At 55.5% G+C, this 21,178-nt stretch overlaps 1 protein-coding gene and 1 long non-coding RNA gene across 5 annotated transcripts; one reads left to right on the top strand and one right to left on the bottom strand.

Moving 5' to 3' along the window:
* Positions 1-734: 734 nt before the first annotated feature.
* On the bottom strand, positions 735-20,331 carry AGAP2 (ArfGAP with GTPase domain, ankyrin repeat and PH domain 2). 3 transcript variants are annotated; one of them, XR_011255975.1, is made up of 19 exons: positions 19,106-20,331; positions 12,560-12,618; positions 11,854-11,941; positions 11,580-11,665; positions 11,285-11,432; positions 10,047-10,181; positions 9,632-9,741; positions 9,041-9,199; positions 8,805-8,891; positions 8,616-8,720; positions 8,029-8,191; positions 7,735-7,854; positions 6,867-6,995; positions 5,536-5,684; positions 5,345-5,435; positions 4,999-5,221; positions 4,614-4,869; positions 4,031-4,427; positions 2,806-2,890 (listed from the first exon to the last, which is right to left on the bottom strand). XR_011255975.1 is itself a non-coding variant. In XM_069584802.1 (18 exons), the coding sequence occupies exons 1-18, from the start codon at positions 19,263-19,265 to the stop codon at positions 4,185-4,187; spliced, it is 2,511 nt and encodes an 836-aa protein (XP_069440903.1). In that variant the 5' UTR covers positions 19,266-20,331; the 3' UTR covers positions 735-4,184. The 3 variants fall into 3 exon arrangements, 2 of the variants coding, with proteins under 2 accessions (XP_069440903.1, XP_069440902.1); XM_069584802.1 differs by having other exon boundaries at positions 735-4,427; XM_069584801.1 differs by lacking the exon at positions 19,106-20,331 and adding an exon at positions 14,307-15,530 and having other exon boundaries at positions 735-4,427.
* LOC138437476 (uncharacterized) lies at positions 15,179-20,902 on the top strand. 2 transcript variants are annotated; one of them, XR_011255976.1, is made up of 3 exons: positions 15,179-15,417; positions 18,687-18,863; positions 18,966-20,902. It is a non-coding gene; the product is annotated as an uncharacterized lncRNA (long non-coding RNA). The 2 variants fall into 2 exon arrangements; XR_011255977.1 differs by lacking the exon at positions 15,179-15,417 and adding an exon at positions 18,502-18,602.
* Positions 20,903-21,178: the final 276 nt, after the last annotated feature.

The raw sequence follows: 21,178 nt of genomic DNA, 5'->3' as shown, positions 1-21,178 counted from the left end.
ATTTCCAAAAATTTACAAACAGCTCATACTACTCAATAATAACAATAGAACCAACTGAATCAAAAAATGGGTATAAGACTTAAACATTTCTCCAAAGGAGATACAAATGATCAACAGGCACATGCAAAGATGCTCAACATTGCTAATTATTAGAGAAATGCAAATCAAAACTATGATGAGGCATCACCTCACACTGGTCAGGATGGCCTTCATTAAAAATGTGTACAAATAATAAATGCTGGAGGGGGTGTGGAGAAAAGGGAACGCTCCTACAGTGTTGGTGGGAATGTATATTGGTGTAACAAGTATGGAAAACAGTATGGAGGTTCCTTTAAAAAAAAAAAAAAGAGTTGCCATGTGATCCAGCAATCTCATTCCTGGGTATATATCCAGAGAAAACTAACGCCAAGAGATACATGTAGCTCAATATTCATTGCAGCACTATTTATAATAGCCAAGACATGGAAGCCACCTAAATGTCCACTGACAGATACACAGATAAAGAAGATGTGGCACACACACACACACACACACACACACACACACACACACACACTGGACTACTACTTAGCCATAAAAAAAGAATGAAATAGTGCCATTTGTAGCAACATGGATCGACCTAGAAATTATACTCTGTAAGTCAGAAAGATAAATATCACATGATATTACCTATATGTGGAGTCTAAGATATGATACAAATGAACTTATTTATAAAACAAAAACAGACTCATAGATATTGAAAACAAACTTATAGTTACCAAAGGGGAAAGTGGGTGAGGGAGGAATAAATTAGGAGTGTGGGATTAGCAGGCACAAACTGTTATATACAAAATAAACAACAATGTCCTACTGTATAGCACAGGAAACAAACTGTATTAAATATCCTGTAATAAATCATAATGGAAAATACCCCCCAAAATATATATACATGTGTGTGTATATATACACATATATATGTATATGTAACTGAATCACTTTGCTGTTCACCAGAAACTAATACAACATTGTAAATCAACTATAATTCAATAGAAAATAAAAATAAATAAAAAAGAAAATAGAGTTCTAGAGACTTTGCTAGATTTAATCATTTTGTACTTTCAATAATAAATTCCTTTTTACTTTCCTTTGGCTTCTGGTGAAACTCCCAGCTGTACTAAGGCAAACAAGAGGAGGGGAGCAGGATGTATGGCAGATGGTAACTGGAAGAGGGGAGAGCAGATAGCAGCAGGAATCAGGTGAGGACCCCAAGGGGAACTGGGAAGTTGGCGTGGATGTTAGGGATAGCAGCGCCCCTCTAGCCCTCAGGGAATCCACTTCTAGAGTCCTGTTCTGCCACAGTCTGGAGAACCACCTTTTACATTTCCCACAGGCCAAGATGCAGCCCATGATAAAAAGAAGCCAGTGGAGTCCTTAGTGTGGGAATCTGATGTGGGATTGCTGACACCTTGGCCACCTTTCACTGCTAGGAACTGAAAGGAACATCCCACTCGCCTCTGGCTCCCTGTGGTCATTCATTCTCTCCAGGGTCCTTGTTTCCTTCTCACAATCTCTCACATTCAAGCTTCTGAGGAAGGGAGTGAGCTTTTGCTACCAAAAAAGAAAGTGAGGATGGAGTGGGGGCATCTAGGGGCTCTGATAAAGGGGGGCATGGTGGCTAGGTCTCCCAGTTGAGTCTTCTTTGCTACTTGCCTCTCTTCCTCTTGCTTTGCCTTCCCAGACCACACACCTGCGACCACATCTGCAACCCTGACTCCACCTTCTTCTGGGTCAGGCTGCTGTGCTAGGAGGTCACCCAGCCTAGGACCCTGCAGAAGCAGGGCCTCCCATGTGAGTGGGATCTGGGCTCCTTCATACAATCAGCTCACTGGCGCACCTGTAGCTGAATGTCCCTCATGAGGCTGAGTGTGCCTGGGGGGCCAGAACCAACTCCACCAGAAGACAATGGGCCATAGATGGTTTATCAAAGTGGCTGACAACATGTGTGTGGCTGTGCCCAGGTTGCTGGCCCAAGAGCACCCCATCTGGCCCCTCTACCAGGTCGAATGCTTTCAGCTGCAGACAAGCAACAGCAGGACTGGCTACATGCTGAACCACAAGATGCTGCAGCTCTTGGCATGGTGTGGGCCTCAGGCTGCCATGTCCTTGCAGTCTTCTGCATGTCATGGGGGTGGGCAGATGTCCGCCTCAGCGGAGCTGGAATTTGTGACACCAGTGACATCTGTGGTTGGGAGATCTCCCAGCTCTTCCCTCCCTGCCAGGAGAGGGACTCTACTATAAAGCTCTACTTCTGGTACCAGATGCTCAAAGTGAGTAGTCTGGCCTGGGGTGGTCCCCCAGGGCTGATGCTGGAGCCCCGACCAGGTGCCATCTGAGCACATATTGTTCAGATTACAGATAAACAGATGCCACCAAGATAACCTATCCAAGATCACTTAACTATGAAGCGGAGGTACTGGTGTCAAAACCAGATTTGACTCCAAAGTTCTTGCTCTTAACCAAAGCGACCTTATCTCCTCATTCCTCCAAGCAGCCCCTCCCGCCCAGAACAGGAGTCATCTTGGGAGTTAGTGACTTCTCTACTCCCTGGGTCCCCACTGTTGCTCTGACCTGCCTGTCTCCTTCCACTCCAGGAACTGTTGCACATGATGGAGTACCTGACCTACCACCTCCTCCCTCTAGATACTGCCCTGCCACCAGCCCCAGCAGGAGGCACCCACCCTAGCCCTCTCCCACCTCCAGTTCCCCAGCCTGACCAAGGCCATTCCCTGACCCAGCTCTTCAAGAACAGACCAGCAGCTCACCCCCTAGACAAAATCACTTCCTCTTTAATTGCTGTTGATGAAGGTTCACACCACTTGCCTTGGAGGAGATGAGGGGGTAGTATCCCCTGCTGCCCCCGCCCCTCTTCTCTCCCCAGTTACCTGGTCCTCTGCAAAATATTTTAGCCAGGAAAAAAAAAAAAAGACCGGAAACCACTGACACAGACGGCCCAAGGGCTGGGTTGATTGAAGGAGGCGGGGCTGGGCCAGGTAAATTCACCCCACCATCCCCTTTCTGGGGATGGGACGGGTGCGGGTGCGGGGTGGGGGGTCTGGAAACCCTCCCAGCCGCCTCACACCATCTTAACCCTGGCTGGGGGGGATCATGGGGTTGAGGGATGGGTCTGGAGCTGCTCCAGTGGGAGGAAGGGGCTGGACAGGAAGAACAGTGGGGGAGGGGTCCCATTGTAGGGGTGCCCCCTACCCCAGATCACCACGGGCGCTGCACAGTCACAGGGACGCAGTCACGGTCACAGACACTCACAACCCGAGAGCACCCCCACCCCACCCCACCCTCTGCCCACCCTTGGCTTCCCCTACCCTGAAACGCCCTCCCCAAGCCCTGCCCGCCCCCGCCCCTTGGTTGGGGAACAAAGCAATAAATTACAAGGCCCCTCCCCAGTCCCCATTAGCCCGCTCTTGCTTCGTCCCTTCTCCCTCCCAAGATAGTGAGGAGGGACCCAGGTTTTCGGCTCCCCCGACCCTTTAGTTTCCATCCATGGGTGGATGTGGGGGGAACGTCCTGATTTCCACTCCTCTTGGTCCCTTTCACGGAAAGGGTTGGGGACCCCCTACCCCCATGGGCAGCAGGGGTCCTGCCCCTCGCTGCCCTTCCCCCTTCACTGGGCAGTGAGATTAGCATGGAAGGGGTAGGGTCCCCCTTATTGGCCCCAAGTCCCAGGGCTAGCCTTCCCACGTACTAACCCCTCCCTGTGGCGTGGCGTCGCCCCAGGAGCCAGCCTGGGTAAATGCTCCCGCCGTGGGATAATCGAACACAGGCAGGACTTAGTCCTATCCCCCACCCCTAGGGGGCGCGAGCGGGCACATCCAAACGGCCAGGAGCGGGGACCTCGGCGGGGGAGTCCCTCCAGCGGGTAGACCCAGAGCAATCCGAGTGTGGAAACAGTGGAGAGGGGGCGTGTCAAGCTGGGGTCTCCATGCCTCGCTGGGGAGAGGGAAGTGAGTTTGTGTCTTCCGGGAGGCGCGGGGGCTGTGCCCTCTTGCGGGGATGGTGTGGGGGAAGAAGTGCTCCCGCGGGAACGAGGTGCGGATCAGAGAGGTGAGTGGGTGCATCTGTCCAGCGGTCCACCCGGTGTGGTCGTGCCCTGCCCGTGTGGGGGTGGGGGTGTCTCTCCGGCGGCGCAACTATACCAGCGCGACTGGAGCGTCGGCTCGGCCCACGCTGGCAGCGCTGCTCCGGCGGCGGGGGCTGGGCGTGGCGGTAATGCTGGGGGTGGTGGCCGCGCTGGGAGTGGTGGCCGTGCTGCCGCCCTCACACGGGCAACCGTGCTGGAGAAGGATGTCGGCGCACAGCTGACTCCCAGCCTGGCGAGCGTAGAAGAGCGCGGTGCGGCCCTGCGCGTCGCGGGCGTACACGTCGGCGCCGTTCTAGACAGAGCGGAGACGGCCGCGTTACGGTGCGTCCCCGGGGCCAATCCCCTCCCGCCGGCTCCCCAGGATCGCCAGGCCCACTTCCACAGGGTGCCTTTGGGGATCTCGCCCCGCCCACCGCGCGCCTGCCCGTTTCCCAGACGGAACCCTCAAACCCCTTTACAACATCCCCGGTTCACTTACCCACAGCAGCAGTTGCGTGATGACTACGTGGGAGAGCTCGGCCGCCAGGTGAAGTGGGGAGCGAAGCTGCGGGTCCTCTACGCTGGTGTCGAGCGGCCCGTGTCGCGCGTGGGCCAGAAGCAGGAGAACGGCGGCCACGTCCTGGGCCTGCACCGCGGCCCACAGCTGGCGGCCCAGCGGTTCCTCGGAAGTGCCCAGTGGCGCCAGGAACAGCAGCTGTTCGTACTTGGCGCGAATCCACGACTCACGCTCCTCGCTGCAGGACCAGAGATCAACAGGAAAGGCTCTAGGGACCTCCCACCCCAAGACCTCTGCTCCCTACCCAGGTGACCCTCCTGGGAGCTGCACACACTAAGTCGCCCCCACCCCTCTCCTGCGCGCGTACCGCGAAGAGTCCCGCGTGGGTTTGACGCGGCCCCGCGTGTCACTCTCCCACACGCGGTTGGCCATGTCGTTGCCAATGGCTGTCAGCACCAGGGTCAGCTCCCGCGGCCAGTCGTCCAAGTCGAGCGAGCGAACGCGGGACAGGTGTGTGCCCAGGTTCCGGTGAATGCCAGAACACTCGATGCAGATGAGTGCGCCCAGGTTCAGGCTGGCCCACGTGGGGTCTGGGGACGGAATGCAGGGGTCAGCTCCCTGGCGGAGCAGCTGGACGGGCCACCCAGCAGCATTCATCAATTCTAGCGAACCACACTCCCTCCCTGGTCTCTCCACTGCCCCCTTGTGCTCACTGGGGGCCCCGCAGTCCACGCAGATTGAGTTCCCCTTGGCATTCCGGATCGCCTGGATGGCCACGGCTTCGCTTTGGCTGTCTGTGCGCAGCTGCAGAAAGGGTTGGAAGTAGTCAGACTCTCCCTCTGAGCCCTTCTCCGGACGCCTCAGACACTCACCTCTGCTTTCCGCCCAACACCCGACCCTTTACCTTGACCTTACTGCTCTCACAGCACTGGAGACTGGCTAGGATCTGACTTTCGATGGCCTGAACCCAGGCGTCCCGCTCCTCAAAACTGGCTGCCTCAAAGTGCCATGTCTGACCGGTGCTGGACACGATCAGGAACTCGAAGTTTTCCTCTAGGTGGGGGGACGGGATGGGGTCATTAGGGATAAAATTCAAACAGGAGCTGCCTTGCCCAAACCATTCCTCCCAGAGGTCCATCCCAAGCCCCTGGGAGTGGAGCAGAGTGGTTGGGGAAGCAGAGGGTGCGGGAGAGCAGGAAGCCCGAGCACATGCAGGGGAAGGCAGGGGCACCCCCACCCCTCTGCACCCCAGCTCAGCGCCCCACCCAGCTCCCCACTTGTTACCTGCTTTATAAATATTTCTTAAACTACCAAAGGATTTTAGTTTCCACATTTTGCGCTTGGCTGGTTTCCCGAAGCAAAGGAGATAGAGATAGAATGGAGAGCAAAACAGACACAGAGACCAAGAAAGGAGAAAAAAGAGAGGCAAATGGAGAGGTGGAGAGAGAGATAGTGACAGAGAGTGCCAGAGACAAAGCAGGACAGACAGATGGGGAGAGAAAGCAGAACTAAAGTCAGTGGCCCCGAGCAGAGAAGAGCGGAAGCCAAGAGCCATGAGAGTAGGCAGATCTGGAACCTGGGTCTGAGCACCCGGCAGAGAGCAGGGGCGGCAGGGACCGGGGATCATGACCAATGAGGAGCCGGGTCTCTGGGAGGGGAAGGGATGGCCAGGATCTGAGGGAACATGGGGAAGGGGGACAGGAGTTCAGAGGCCAGGGGTGAGGGGTCCCTGGGATTCAGGCAGAGTCTCATGGGTCTGTGGGAAGTCACAGGGAGGCAGGAATGGAAATCACTGTAGTCAAAGGCTGTTGTGGGAGCTTGGCAATCACAGAAAATTATTGGGAACAGGAGCTGAAGAGTCACTGGGGGTCACTGAAGTCAAGGACTGAGTCCTCGGGGATAATGGAGCCTTCTGGGCACAGGGGCTGGGGTGTTAAGCAGAGTTGGGTCTGGAACATGAACTAGAGGGTCATGAGGAGAGGGAGCAAGAGCTACAGACTTACAGGGGCCATTGAGAGCAGGGGCTGGGCCCTATTGCCATAAAAGGCATTGGCTGGGGAATAGGAGGAAGCACAGGGGCTGAAAGGCATCCGTCCATTTTTCACTAAATACTGTACAGAGTGGTGATGATAGTCAAGCACTCCTCTCAGGCACCTTTCCTCCTCCTGCAGGGGTGACCTGGAGTTTGGGGGTGAGGGTCCAGGGTGAGAGTGAAACTGCCCACCAGGGCCTCACCTTCAGCCTGCCCAGCCGAGCCTTCAGTTTTAGACGGTGTCGTCAACTTTTTCCTCCTCTGCTTCTTCACCATGGGAGAAGGAGGGGGTTCCCGACTCAGGGGGCTCAGGTCTCCAGATGGGGTACAGTCTTGGGGAGGGGAACACAGCTGCCTCAGCTGCCCCCTCCACAGATTCCCTGCTTTCTCCATAACCTGTCTCCCCTGAACTAGATTTGGCATTTTAGGGTCCCCCTCCTCAGCCATCCCTCTCTAGGAGGTCCCCCTTGATCAATCCTGGGGAGGAGGGCAGATGAGTGGTTTAGAGTCAGACCTGTACTCAGATCCTGGCTCTGCCACTTACTGGCCTTGAGACCTTGAGCAAGTCACTTAATCTTCTGAGTCTCAGTTTCTTCATCCCTAAAATGGGGATAATAATCTTGACCCAACAAGGTTGTTGTGAGGACCACTTGTTACAATGTTACTTGCTATTTGTTTAAAAAATACATATTTCCAAACATTCCAAATGTTGATGGCTGGCTATGTGCAGGACAATGTTCTCAGTTTAAGCCTCAAAGCAACCGTCTGAGGTAGAAACTATTATCTCCATTTTACAGATGAGGAAACTGAGATGTGGAGAGGTCAAGTAACTTGCCCAAGTGGCAAGCCAGGATTCAAGTTCAAGTTCAGGCAGCTTAGCTCTAGAACCCACTTGTCTTAGCCATTTTGCTAAACACAGTATGACTGAGCTTGGTGCCTGGGTACCCAGTCAGTGCTTAGGGTGTCCACTTATTCACTGAGTCCAGCCTCCAAGCTCCCACCCCAGTTTTAGTTCCCTCCGCATCCATTCTGGATCTGGAAGACAGCAATGGAGGATGATTCCTTACTGACCGGTGCTGAGGGCTCGTGCCAGGCTCCGGTCTGGCTTCAGCAGGTGCTTGGATGTCTGGTCTGGTGGTGGCTGCAGGGAGCTAGGGCTGGGGCTGGGGCTTGGTGTAGGAGTGGTGGCTTCTGTCAGATGGGGAAGAAAATAAATCCTCAGTGAGTCAGTCTCTGAGTGAGTCCTTACGTGGTCCCTTGTCATTACCCACCTTCCCATTTAACCAGTCCCATTCTCCTCTTCCTCGCTCCTCTTTTTCCTAGCCCTGGCCCCTCTCCTGCCCCTTTGTCAGCAGCCCCACTCACCAGGACCTTCTCCCATCTGGACAGTGCTCATGTCCTTGACCAGCCCGTTGATGCTGGCTGAGGGGCCAAAAGCAGAGATGGCCCGTGGGGGCCTCTTGCCAGGGACTTTTACTGTTGTTCGTAGTAAGTCCATCTCCTTGCCATGGGTACTGTGGATGTAATCCTACAGGAGTATAGAGGTTGAGAGTGTAGGGAATGTTGGGGTCCTCAGTAGTGCTGGGAGGCAGCCAATATTATGGGCAGAGAGGGACTGGAGAGAGGGCTCTGGGAGCTGACTGGGTTGGGATGAGCCCAACAGACTGGGCCCAGCACTGTCTCCCCCAGAAAGCATCCCTGAATGGCAGGCCAGGTTAGAGGTCTTTTCTCCATCTGCTCGCACTAGATTGCAAGTCCTCAGGAGATGGATTTACATTTCTATCTGCAACATGGGCACATGGTAGCTGCCTAACAGATGTTTTGCTAAAGTAAAAAGAAGAGGACTAGCACTTCCCAGAACCAGTGTTGATATCTGCTAGAGGCACAGACTGGAAGAGCTAGAAGTGCACCCAAGGCCAGCCCCTGCAGCCCAGCCAGTCTCTGGCACTCACATTAATGCTGGGGTGGTAGAGTAGGAAGCCATTACTGGACAAGGTCACATATTTTTTCTTCCATTCTTTGTTCAAGGAGTTGCCACTTCGCTTCAGTAGGAAGCTCTGAAGAATGGAAAGAGACATGTGGGAGAAAACCCAGTGAAGACCAGCTCCCCCCAGCCCAACCCCAGTCCCTGCACCACCCACCTGTTTGATGGGGATGGCTCGTCCACTTCCCGTTGTCTCTCCCCGACTGTCCAAGCTCCGTTTCTCAGAGTCACTGCCCCGACGATTCTGGAATGGTTATTGGCATTAATTAGAGGATGGATATGCTGATGGAAGGACATGAGAGACAGATGAAGGGCCAACAGAGAGATTTAGGAACCAGGGAAGATAGGCATGTAACAGGGGACAGGCGGATAGGGGGTTAGAGTGTCCAATACCGCAAAAAGGCTGGTCCTACGCTTGGCTGCCCGGTGCAGGGACCCTGGGGTGCTCAATCCGGCCACTGCAGCTGCCTCAGCCCGGAGCTCCCGGTGACCGACATTGGGTGAGGACGGGAGAGAGGAAGAGTAGTCGCTAGTGTGGCCCCCGTTACCAGCCTGCAGGCAAACAGAGGGCTCAGAACTGCCGAGGGGCCCCCAGCCCACCAGGCTACAGTCACATCAAGTGATGAGGAATCTGAGATAGTCCCTCATCTCATCACCATTTATTTGTATTATCATTAATAATAAAACTCCTCACTAGCATTGTCACAGTGCTTCAGATTTTGCAGAGTTTGACTTCACAAGTTTTATGCCATACAATTTTCCTGACAACCTTGGGATGTTTAGGTGAATTGCTCAAGGACGCTACAAATGGTGTTTCAAACCTGGTTGATTTCCAGTCTGATGCATTTTCTACGAACTGTCACCACCATTTCCATCTGCCCTCACCCCCACAACTTCCTTGGGTTCTTTGTGCCTCTCCTTGGATCACCAGCCCCTCCTCTGATTCCCACCAGCCCTTCTTTGGACCATGAAATCCTGACTCACCTGCCCAGCTACAGGAGTGGAAGCTGCTGAGTGGCTCGGGGAGCTGGGGAGGGACTTGCAGGCAGCCAGAAGCTGCTGCTGCTTTCGCAAGGTCACCACTTTCTGGGCCACTAGGGGAGGGGAGGGGAAGAAGGCATGAGCAGGGCAGAGACCCAAGACCACCATTTCGTGCCCAACTTTGAGAAATGCCCAGGAGATAACAGGCTCCAACTTCCTTGTCACTGTGGCCTTGCCAGCTCCTCCTGCCCAGAAGGACCTGTGGCTATTAAGCAAATCTTCTCTGACCTCCCTGGTCCCTCCTCCCTCCCACACAGGCTAATTTCCTGTCGCTCACAGAGGGAGGCCTGGAGGTGGGACCTTGAGGAATATCTAAGTTCCCTGCTCCCCAACACACGCAAGGGATGGCCAAGCTCACCCTCCTGGAACACCCGATCCACATTGAGCCCATAGGTTGCACAAGTCTCATAGTAGCTGCAGCGCTTCATATCAGCACACAGAGCCCTGGCGCGAGCATCGCCCACCACGCGGGGGGAGGAAGCACTGATCCTGTCTGAGGGGACGAAAGAGAAGGGGTGGTGGATGAGGGCGCCCATGCCCACTTTGCTGCTTTCCTTTCTTCTGGGTTCTAGTCCTAGTCTGGGACTGCTGCTGCTGCTGCTAAGTCGCTTCAGTCGTGTCCAACTCTGTACGACCCCATAGACAGCAGTCCACCAGGCTCCCCCATCCCTGGGATTCTCCAGGCAAGAGTACTGGAGTGGGTTGCCATTTCCTTCTCCAATGCATGAAAGTGAAAAGTGAAAGTGAAGTCGCTCAGTCATGTCCAACTTTTTGCGATCCCATGGACTGCAGCCCACCAGGCTCCTCCATCCATGGGATTTTCCAGGCAAGAGTACTGGAGTGGGGTGCCATCGCCTTCTCCGCTGGGACCACTAGGGATAGGGTATGAGACAATATCCCCCCTATGACCGGGTGCAATGGGAGCGTATAGTCTTTTCTGAATGTTGGGCCCAGCTGCATCACGAGTAGGCTGGGTGAGCTCAGTGTGCCAGTCTTCAAAGAATACTCCAGAGCTGACTGGAATGTCCTGATAAGGTCTGACACGGCTGACACTCCTGAGTGGCACTCCCCCTGCCCTGCAAATTCAGTGAGTCCTGAACTGAGTGGGAGGACACCTGGCAGCATATGAACTGGGATGAGGCTAAATGTCCATGGTAAAAGGTGGACTGTTCATCTGCAGCAGGAAGCCAAGAGGCAAGCAACAGGTGGAAACAGCCATCTGCAGGACAGGCATCTAGACAGAAAGACCTGCCAGCTTCGTACAGGTGGGTCCTGGAGAAGCTTTTCCTGGCTCTGCTGGTGAAGAGGGCCTGGTGGTGGCATCAGGAAACAGCAGTGTGAGAACACCAAGCAGGTGACATCTCAGAGGAAGGAGGTTGCCATTGCAGCTGTCCTTCCTGGAAGGTCCTCTTTTCTCTCTCAGACCTTGGGGAGTTTGTGTTTTGTTTAACGACTCTTATTTGGAGACCAGGCTCCTTCCAGAGGGTTACTGAAAGCCAGTGGCCCTGTCCACACACCTTGCCAAGCTCTCACTTGTGTTGGGTAATACCCAGTAGCAACCCCTCTGAAAGCTGTGCTTCCTCAGCCCCTCCTTACCTTGTGTTCCCACCAGTGCCAGGGCAAGGCCTCCTCGTCCCTCACCCCGAAGGGAGCTCAGCTGCCCGTGAAGACGGCTCACGGCCTGGAAACTGTTCTCATCCTCCAGGCTGAAGACGAAAATCACAGCATCTGCCCAGCCTGAGAACTTGCGGAGGGTGAGGGAGCAAATGGATGGTCAGACAGGTCCACTTCTCTGGATGTTATTCCCAAGGAGACCTGGGAAACCAGAGGCCTCTCCTTTGGCCAGTGCTGACCCCAGCCCACCTGCCTACCCCATCATCTCATCCCTCACCTTGGCATCGGGTGCCCCAGCTTCCTCTCGGATCAACACCAGATGAGTCTGTCCATCCACCAACATTTCTTTCTTGTGCTGCTCACCTGTCCAGAAGAGTTGGGAGTGATAGGAGGTCAGAGGTCACAGGTCACCAAATCTCCCCATGCTCCCTGTATTTTAAGCTGTTGTGGCTGCATTCTTCTCTCTGGCCACCATACCTGCAGAGTCATTGATCACACTGCCCAGATCCCTGACCCCAACCCTTAGGTTACTATGGGTCCTGAGAACTCACTCTCTGTCTTCTCCAGCACCTGGTATGAACCAGTCAGGAATCGGTGGATAAGCGAGGACTTCCCACTCCGGGCATCACCCAGCACACCCTGAGGAAAGGTTGTAGGGCAGAGAAGGAAGGAATTAAGAAGAGGCAGGATGACTGAGTCTGAACATTCCAGAGAACTCTAAGAGACTGGCAGTGTTAAGTCTTCCAAGCAGGGTTCTACAGGGCCTGGGTGACATCAGTCAGGAGGGCATTTGCAAGGATCAGGCCAGGAGTGTTGTAAGAAATGATCCCAAGCTAGAAGTGGACCACAAGCTGAAGAGTGTCAATTCAGTGCCTTTTTTTTTTTTTTTTTGGTATTCTGTTGTTTAGGAAACATACCAGATGCATGTCTGGTGAGGGACATGTTACAGCTCTAGGCAATAGTTGGAAAATTTTACCCAATTCTAGGCAACAGAACATGAAGGACTGAAGGGGAGAAGTCAGAAATGAGGAGAAATCTGGAGGACCATGGACCAGCAGGAAGAAGGGAAACTATAGTAGGAAAAGTTATGAGGATGTATCAAGCCCCAGGAAGGTGCTATGAAGGTAGAATCTCAGAACTGGAAAACTATTCCCCATTCTCATAGAGGGAGGGAAGGGAAGAGGTGAAGGCGAGAGAGCTGAGTGCCAGTGGCAGAGAGATCAACCTTCACACAGACCAGGAGACTGGGTTACCTACCAGGCGCAGTTCAGGAATGGAGCGGCTCAAAGTCCATTCCTGGCTATTGACCACAGCTTCTGTAACAGAAAAGGAGTCTTAAGAGGGATACTCCAGGCCAAGGAGGGCTCCCAACCCTGTTACCCCTCCTCCTTTTGTAGTTGCTCTGCCTGGGCTGGAGAGCTGTGTGGAAAAGCTGAGGTGAGAGTGGTCCCCAGTCCTCCCATCCTAGTCTCTCTCCCCACAGCTGTTGCTGCCGCTCAGTGGTTGCTTAGCAACGGAGCCAGCAAGACAAAAATACTTCAGTGGGCATCTCCCTTAAAACACATCCCCAAACATGAGTCCCTGCCCCAAACTGGGGGACCAAGACTCTGACAGTTGATGGGGTCTTCTCTCTGGAAGACAAAAAGGTGTACTGCTCACCAAACTGACTGATTCCCAGGGTAAATCCCCAGAAAAAGGGACTGGGACATAGGAGGGAGTAGGTCCACCTCAATCTCCCTTTCATAGAACCGAACCTGAAGTGAAGATATCATTCCCCCTTTTCAAGGTCAACGGCACTGTGGCCCTGACCCCTCCCCACAGCCCAAGGAATGGAGGTTGGATTTTTCTATACGCCCCTCTCATACCCTTCTCACCAGCACCCTCCAGAAGAACGATGGGGAACCGGGCTCCACTCCCAGGCCGAGAGAAGCCACCGGCCTGGGGAGGGATAGAGTGGGGGGGCGGGAGAGGAAAGACGCTCCTTCCGCCCGCCGGGTCCAGCCCCCGCGCCTGACACTAGCCGGACGTTCCCGGGGCGCCGCAGCTGCGGCGGGAACTCTGGGATCCGGAGCCATCTGCTCCCACCCGCTCGAGAGCCAAACCCCGGGGGCCGCCTGCGCTCCCGGACTCGCCACCTCTCCCGGGAGTGTGAGCTGAACCGAGACGCCCTCGCCTCTCTCTTCTAGAAAATAAATAAAGACCACCACCACCACCACCACCCCCCAACCGGAAAAAGACAGTACTTTCTCCGTACCCACTCCCAAGTCTCCAGGAGTAAGAATTGCCTTTGCAGCAGTTCCACCCCACTGAGTTACTCCCGGTCAGGCCCCCTAGGAATTTCAATGCGCTCTGGGGCTGGGGTGGGCGGTGGGGGGAGCGTGAAGCTACCTATCCGCCCCCTCTCACTTCACACGCACGTGTTCAGCACGTTCCAGCGCCCGTGCACTCCCGTACTGCCCAATTCGCCTTCACTGAATGGAAAGCACCCTGTCCCTTCCTTCTAGAAACCTCACCAGCCTGCTCTCAGCCCAGCAAAAGACCTGTCCCTGGCGAGGACTGTCTGCAAGGTCACTCTGATCACCCACCCCAAGTGCTCAGGAGAAACTGAGGCTTCCCCACCTTCTTTCTCCTTCAGTAACCCTCTGGGCAACGCAAAGCCGTTTCCATGCTCCCAGAGGCCAGCTGAAGCTGGGAGTGGAGTCTGGGGCTTCTCTGGGAGCAATTTCCTACAGCCATGCTGACCAAGGGCATTATTTATCCCAGAAAGCTCTGAGGCTTTCTGAGTCCCTCTGACATGGTCGTCTTTCATGTCCCACAATGCCTACTCACCCCGCTTCCAGGACCTCTTATCCTTTTTGCCCCAGTTCTTGGCAGAGAAATGAACCTGGTTCATCCATCCACCCAAGAAGCTTCTCTCAGTCAGTCCTGGACACCACTCCTCCACCCCAAGCTGAGCATTCCAGGCGCCCTCCCCTCCCTGTCCTCAGGCCCTGGGCCTACTCACTGGGGGAGGCGCGGAGCTCTGCACCCAGCAGCTCCCTAGACCCGCTGCCAGAAGACAGGACCGGCGGACCGGGAGGGGGCCCGGGACCAGGAGGCCCTCCTGTGCTCTTGGTAAAAATGCCGCTGATAAACTTGAGCATCTTGCGATCTCGAGTGGATGCTCGGCCCCCCTCCCGGCCCCGTTTCAGCCCGGGAGCTGGAGGCTCCAGAGTGATTGGAGGTGCAGGCCCGGTGGGTAGCGCGGAGGCGGCGGTGACAGCAGAGGTGGGAGTCAGGGTGGCTGGGACGGTTAGCGGAGGAGGAGAGCCGGCAGGCGGTCCCGGGTGCAAGTCACTGTTGTCCAAGGTCTTACTCTTGCCTTTCCGAGGGGACAGCTTCCCTCGGACTCCGGGCACAGCCCCGACCCCACCAGAGGTCGTGGCTGCCGCTCCCCCTCCCCCTGCGGCGCCGGCGGCTGCAGAAACTCCAGTCCCGGCGCTGCTCTTTGACCCCTTGACCCTGGGCTTGCCCTCGCTTTCGGGCCATGACAGGCGGCTACCGGCGCCCTTGCCCCCGCCGGCTTTGGCGCCGCTCGTGGTCACGGTCTTGCAAGGCTTGGGAGCCGGCGGAGGAGGCGCCACCTTGAGCCTCCGGCTGCCGGTGCCGGGGTGCGGGGAGGACGAGCCGGGGACGCCGACGCCCGCCCGGCCTTCGGGCTCCGGGCCCCCCCAGCTCGGGCTGCTAAGCAGGGGGCGCCGGGAGGAGGTGGGGGCGCCCCCGGGCTTGGGGTCTGGACTCAGGCCCCCGGAGAGCGGGGGTCCGGGAGGGGCGGCCCAGAGGGAGAGGCGGCGGCCGGGAACCGGGGAGACGGGGCGGGCCGGGCTGGCCGGAGCCGGGGACAGGGCGAGGGGCTCGGCGCCCCCGGCGCCCGCGCTGCTCGTGCTGATCCACAGCGCATCCTGCCGGTGGAAGAGTCGCTCGTGCCGCTTCTTGCCCGGCTCCTCAGCGCCTCGGGGGCTGCCGGGATCCGCGGTCTCGGTACCTCTGGTCCCAGGGGCGCCGGCTGCGGCCGCAGACGGAGAAGGCGGCGGCGGAGGCACCGACTCGAGCTTGACCAGGGTCAGCGAGATGAGGTAGGTCGTTGTCCGGCGCTGAAGCGCGCCCGCGCCCCGGCTCATGGGGCCCCGAGACCCCCGAGCTGGGGAGGGGAGGGAACTCCCCCGGACTGCCTCAGGGGGGCCCGGCCATGGGGCCGCCCTGCTCGCTGCCCCCAGCCCCCGGACCCCGCTGAGCCCCCGGCCCGGCTCCGCTGTCGCCGCCGCCGCCGCCGCCTCCGCTTGCGCCCCCCTCCCATCACACGGGGCGCCTCCTCCCCATGCTCCCCGCCCTGCGCCCCCACCCCGTTGGAACCCCGGGACCTTGGTGCTGCTCCAAGGAGGCGCGCCGGACCCTGCACCCCGGCCTGGGTGGGGGCGCTGAGATGGGCGGGGGAGGGCGGGGAGGACTGTAGTGGGGGCAAAAGGGGAGAGGGAGGAAAACGGGGCAGAAAAGAGGAACCCGGGGCTGAGGGAGAAGAACCGGTGCGGGGGAGGCAGGGGCGGGGAACGGGGGACTCGAGGGACAGGGGCCGCGGATGGGGGTCGAGAGGGGGTCTTTAGGAGGGTGGGAAGCTAATGGGGCTGGTCGTGCGGGGGATTCGCAGGCGCGCGGGGAGGATGCTGGGCATGGAGATACAGGCGCCGGCGGGGGAGGAAGGAGGGAAGCCGGAGGGGGTGGGAACCCACAGGTCTGGGGTCCGGGAGAGGAGGGGCGTGAGATCCGGGCGCAGGGTCCGGGGGGCTCGCCGGGGCTCGGCTCGGTCCGGATGCGCGCTGTGTCCGGGCGCTCCCCTCACAGTGAGGAGGAGGCGGCCCCCTGCCCCCCCACCCAATCTCCCCCCCACCTTCTCTCCACCAGCACGGCTGTCTGCGAAGGCGGTGCAAAATCCAGGACTGGATTTCCCTCCCAAATCCTGGGCTGGATTTCCTGGAACTTGGACTCATCTACTCCAACATCGAGCCCCCTCCCCTAGCACACCTCGGTTAGGAAGCGCTACTGTTGGGTGTGGCCTTTAGGCAAGAGAGTAAAAATCGTTGTATGGGTGGGCAATACCCGGCGAAAACGGAGCAAATTCGGATTCACTGTCAATTCCGGGGAGGCTGACGTGGGAAGATGGGGAGCCTTGAAATCCCTTTCCCAAGACCCCTTGTTTTCCCCAGGTACTTGCATGGGTTCCTCTTCCCACGACCCAGCCCCGTCGTCCACCCCCACCTTCCACACGCAGTGCGTTGACTGGGCCATGACTTGAGCCTAACTGTCCCAAAGTGAACTTGGAAAGTGTTCCCTGGGGATGGGGACAAACATGGAACTCAGCAGGGTGGGTGGAAGGAGGGGTTGCCTCAAGTGGAGAGAGATCTACGAAGTGGAGGGGCCCGGCGGAAAAGTGAGTCCCAAGGTTCCAGCTCGAGGTGGAAGGAGAAAGAAGACGTCTACAGAGCGACACCACCCCCCATACCAAAATGCATCCGGTCTCCATAGCAACCGTAGCTCCAAGAGCGCCTCAGAAAGAGCGGGGATAAGCAGAGAGGAGGATCGGTGTGTATGGTGGGTGGGGGGACCGGCTGAGTAGTGGAGGCACCACCTTCACACCTGGTTACACGCATGCCGAACATTTAGCGGCTCAACATAAAGACCCCGTCAGCTGAGGCAGAGGGTACAGGCCTCTTCTAAGTTCCATTCAATCTCCTGAGGTTTTCGGGGTGGGGCTTTTTTCCGAAGGTTAAAGAGGAGATAGAATTAAAAACGCCTTCTCTGTGTCCTCCAGCCTTTTAGGGACCCTGGAGTTAAAGGCTGACTGTCCTCAAGCCCAGGGAGAAGGGTGAAAGGGCTAGGCCGATGGAGGACAGACGATGAGATGGGCAGGTGTGCACCAGTCGAGGGAGGCCTCCATTCTAGCCTTGAAGTCCCCTCCCTGGGACTCGGGGAGTCTCAGCGTTCCCCTAATTTGGCGTCCCACCCTCCTGACGCAGCGGAGACTATAATAAGTGCTGCCGTGGGCGGCTCTTGGAGGCAGAAGCCGGCGGCATGCTGGGCCTGGTAGGGGATGAGGGGGGGACGGTACCAGGATGCTGGGTGCCCTTTGTTCTCCCTGAAACTTGTACCCAGTCCCTCCGCGGTCCTCAGTCAGCACCCACCAGCGCCCCCCTCCCACCCGCAGCAGAAGGATGACACCATCCCCCGAACAGAAGACCCTTCAACAAACTTTTCTGAAAGAGAGGGTGAAAATGTGTTGCTTCTGGCTTAATATTCCTTCCTTTGGTTGCCTCAGTTTTCGTTTATGTTCAATGGGAACAGAATCCTGACTCTTAGAGTGGAGTGGAACAAATCATTTAGGAAGAGTGGTTTTCTGAGTTCAGCCTCCACTGTTCCTCTCTCTCTCCTCTCCAAAGATAAGCTGTGTTCCTCTACCTGACCTAAACCTTTCCTCACCCACTCTTTCTTTTTTCCCCCTAAGCAGTGGGTGGAGCTTGGAGTTCCTCCCTAGGAGGCCTCATGGGGCCACTCCCCGCTAGGTCTCCTTTTCTAACCCCTATAGGGAAGCTATCAGCTGTAATTCTTGGCAAAAGATGGGGGAGAAATGGTGAGAGGGGTACCAGTGGAAGAAAGGCAATGAAAAAGGAATTAGACCGTTCCCTTAGGAACTTGAACCAAACTGTTCCTTCCCCAAGTGAACCAAAAGTTCCTGTTGGCCTCTATCAGAGGGGTCTGGCAGGAATCATCCTTGATGGGAAGAACAGTCTCTTGCCCACTCACCCCCCACCACAACCCCCAGGTAGGCAGCTAAGCATGGAGAGCCTGGAAGAGACCAGGGTATAATGGAGGATATACTTCACCCAGACACCTTTAGTGAGCAAAGTAGCTAGCTTTTATTGGCTCTTTGCAGCTTCAGAGGCAAATTAAATGACACCAGACCAGAGATGACCTCCAGCTCTACTAGTTCCTTAGTGGTGGGGCCTTGTGGATAGAGACAAGCTACTCCTGCCAGGGCCCCACCACAGGATTGAAGGCTGGGGTGGGCAGGAGGATGTGGCGGATGGTGTTGCCATGGCAGCACTTCCTCCCTGTGTTGTCATCACTTGCTCTAATGGCACTAAGGAGGTAGAGCGGAAGGTGTGTGTGTGTTGGGGGGGAGAGACAGGAACAGGAACACGGGGAGGAAAGGGGACCGAGGAGAATCCTGGGGACTTCTCTGCACTTTCAGCTGTGCAGAGCATGCTGTGTGAGTGTTATGTGTGTCTGGGAGCCTGAGATACTCTGCGTGGTGTATTTCTGGCATATGTGTGAGTGTGTGTTCTCTCTACAGCTGGAAAACAAGAGGTCACTGATCCTTCGTGGGTCCTGGGAATGACCACATTATCCAGTCCTGGAACCTCCTGTCCCAAACTGCTTCCTGCCCCAGACTCCCCCAGCAGGGTCCAAGTCTACCATGGGTCTGTCACAGCCTGTCTTCCTCATGCTCACCCACTTCTCCATTGCCAAGGTCAGCTCAGCAATGATCTGTATTTTGATCCCCTGGGAGAAGGAGGAGAGTTGGGGAAAGAGGAAAAATGACACCTCCTCTGTCTTTTTCCATCCTTTCCAGATGTATTCTTTCCCCAAGTCCAAGCTCCATCTTGGGAACCAGAAAGTGGCTGATTGGGAAATGATGGATGACCCTGCAAGCCCTTATACGCCCCTGCTGGTCCTCAAGACACCGAAGTTGGGAGCTAATCCTTCTCTTACCTCGTACACTGTCCAGCGAGGCTTGAATACTGTCCCGAAGTTCAGGGTCGCTCACCCTCTCTGCCAGCTTCCTGAGGCGGTTTAGAGCCTGCCGGGCCACCTCATGTCGTCTGACTTCTGCTCTCACTGCAGCTACAGCCAACTGCCTCTGGGCATGCATGTTGCCCAGACCTGTCCTGCTGGGCTAAGAGCAACCACTGGCCCTGAAGCCCATGGCCCCACAGCCCCCAAACCCCAGAAGGCCCCTTCTGCTCAGCCTCAGAACTCCCTCCCCTGCCCGCCCTTCCGTCTGTCTGTCGACTTCACTTCCTGACTGGTGAGTTTCAAACCCACAGCCTGGGTCAGCACTACCTCCTGCACCACCCACCCCCTCTAGCGTTGGCCCATCAGCTCTGCCAGCCAGCCCCTGCCACAATTGCCCAGCCAGGTGGATGGAGAGGCCTTAATGAGCCTCCTGTGGGAGGTAGCTAATTAAGATGGGTGTTGGTAAGGCGAGAGTGTGGCATGTCATGTCCCAGATGCAGTCCCAAACTCCTGGTGACCTATAGGTTTGTGTGCAGTCTCAAACCCTCACAGGAATCCACACACTCTTGTTCTGGCACCTTTAATGCCCTGCATTCCAGCTTACGGCTGTACTCCCCACCTACTCTGCACATCCAAAGGGTTCACACACTTAACATCTTGCAATGTAACCCTTCCTTAGTCGGCTACCCCACTGCAACCATCTCCTGCTTAAAAGGGCCAAGCAGGCCCAGGGAGAACAAGTTATGGAGGATAGTAACCTGTAACCAGACAAAACCACTAGGCTCCATGTTCAGTTACTTTCATAATAATTGACTTGTCTATAACACTTAATAGTTTACAACACACTTTCATATATATTGACTTCACAACAGGCCCAAGGGGTAGGATTTTTATCCCTCTTTGGCAGAAAAGGAAACTGAAGCTCAGAGAGGCCAGTAAGAGGTGACACAAAGATAAGGATTTAGGTATTCTGATTATAATTCTGATACACTTTTCACTACACCACCCAACTAAGACACTCGCCAACCAGATCCCCTTATGCCTGATACCACTGTCCTGTCCTTGATTTAGTCCCTGAAAGAGGGTGGGTGAGGAATTGAAGGACAGAAAGAAGATGTGGTAGGGGGAGGGAGTGAAGAGGAAAACAGTGGGTAGTTTGATGTAATCATTTTGTTTCAGGACTTATAAACCTTTCTGGCCCTGCCAAATGCCTCTTCTCCTGTATATCTTACTGATACTAATTTGTGATGGATGAGGGATTTTAACATATGAATGTGTAGTTGGAGATAAGAGAATTAGATTTAGGATTACCCACTGGAAACTGTAAAATAGCCCGAAAGATAATAACTAGCAGTGAGCGCTTACTATGTGCCAGGTACCATTCTACATATATTCTAAGCATTGTGTATATCTTATCTCCTTCAGTTTTCACAACACAAGAGGTAGGTGTATGGTTATTTATCCCCATTTTACAGATGAGGAAACAGGCACAGGGAGCTTAAGTAACTGGCCAAAGGTTACACAGCTAGTAAGCCGCAAAGTTGGAAGCCCCTGCGATCTGACTTGAGCGGTAAGACGATGGAGTCATAGAAACTAAGTACACACAAATGTAAATTATTCTGTAGGGCTGAAGGGAGGTTTTTCATTTGTGTTCCTACTACGACTGCCTCTTTGTTTTGGTGGAAAGAGGAACTATGTCTTTTCCTATCCCCACGCAAAAGGCGGTGCGTCAAAGCACTTATTCCTTAATAAACAGATATTGATCAACCACTACGCCCGCCCCTGGAGTGAAAATGTGAAGACTCCGCCTTCCCCTGATATTTATTCATATTCCAGGCCCCTCCCTTTGTCTTTTTTTTTTTTTTTTTACCGCCCAGGATCAGGCATGTGCTCTGAAGACTCCAGCACACTCCTGTGCGTCTTGTGGTTTTGCCACATACAGGAATGCGCCGCTCCGAGGCTGCTAATTTTCCTACTGAATTTCTAGCATGTTCACAGCCCATCAGGAGGGGATATGGATCAGGCTATGTGTACTAGTGGACGCACTTG

This window comes from Ovis canadensis, chromosome 3, assembly GCF_042477335.2.
Source record: "Ovis canadensis isolate MfBH-ARS-UI-01 breed Bighorn chromosome 3, ARS-UI_OviCan_v2, whole genome shotgun sequence".
NCBI lineage: Eukaryota > Metazoa > Chordata > Mammalia > Artiodactyla > Bovidae > Ovis > Ovis canadensis.
This window is presented reverse-complemented; position numbering and strand designations above follow the sequence as displayed.

Excerpts from the sequence above, each read along its gene's own strand:
- AGAP2 (XM_069584801.1), bottom strand. The coding sequence starts at position 15,462 with ATGAGCCGGGGCGCGGGCGCGCTTCAGCGCCGGACAACGACCTACCTC. Across the intron at positions 5,685-6,866 it reads CTCGGCTGGGCAGGCTGAAG|AGGAAAACTTCGAGTTCCTG; the intron begins GTGAGGCCCTGG and ends CCCCCCACCTAG. Across the intron at positions 5,222-5,344 it reads CGTGGACTGCGGGGCCCCCA|ACCCCACGTGGGCCAGCCTG; the intron begins GTGAGCACAAGG and ends TTCCGTCCCCAG.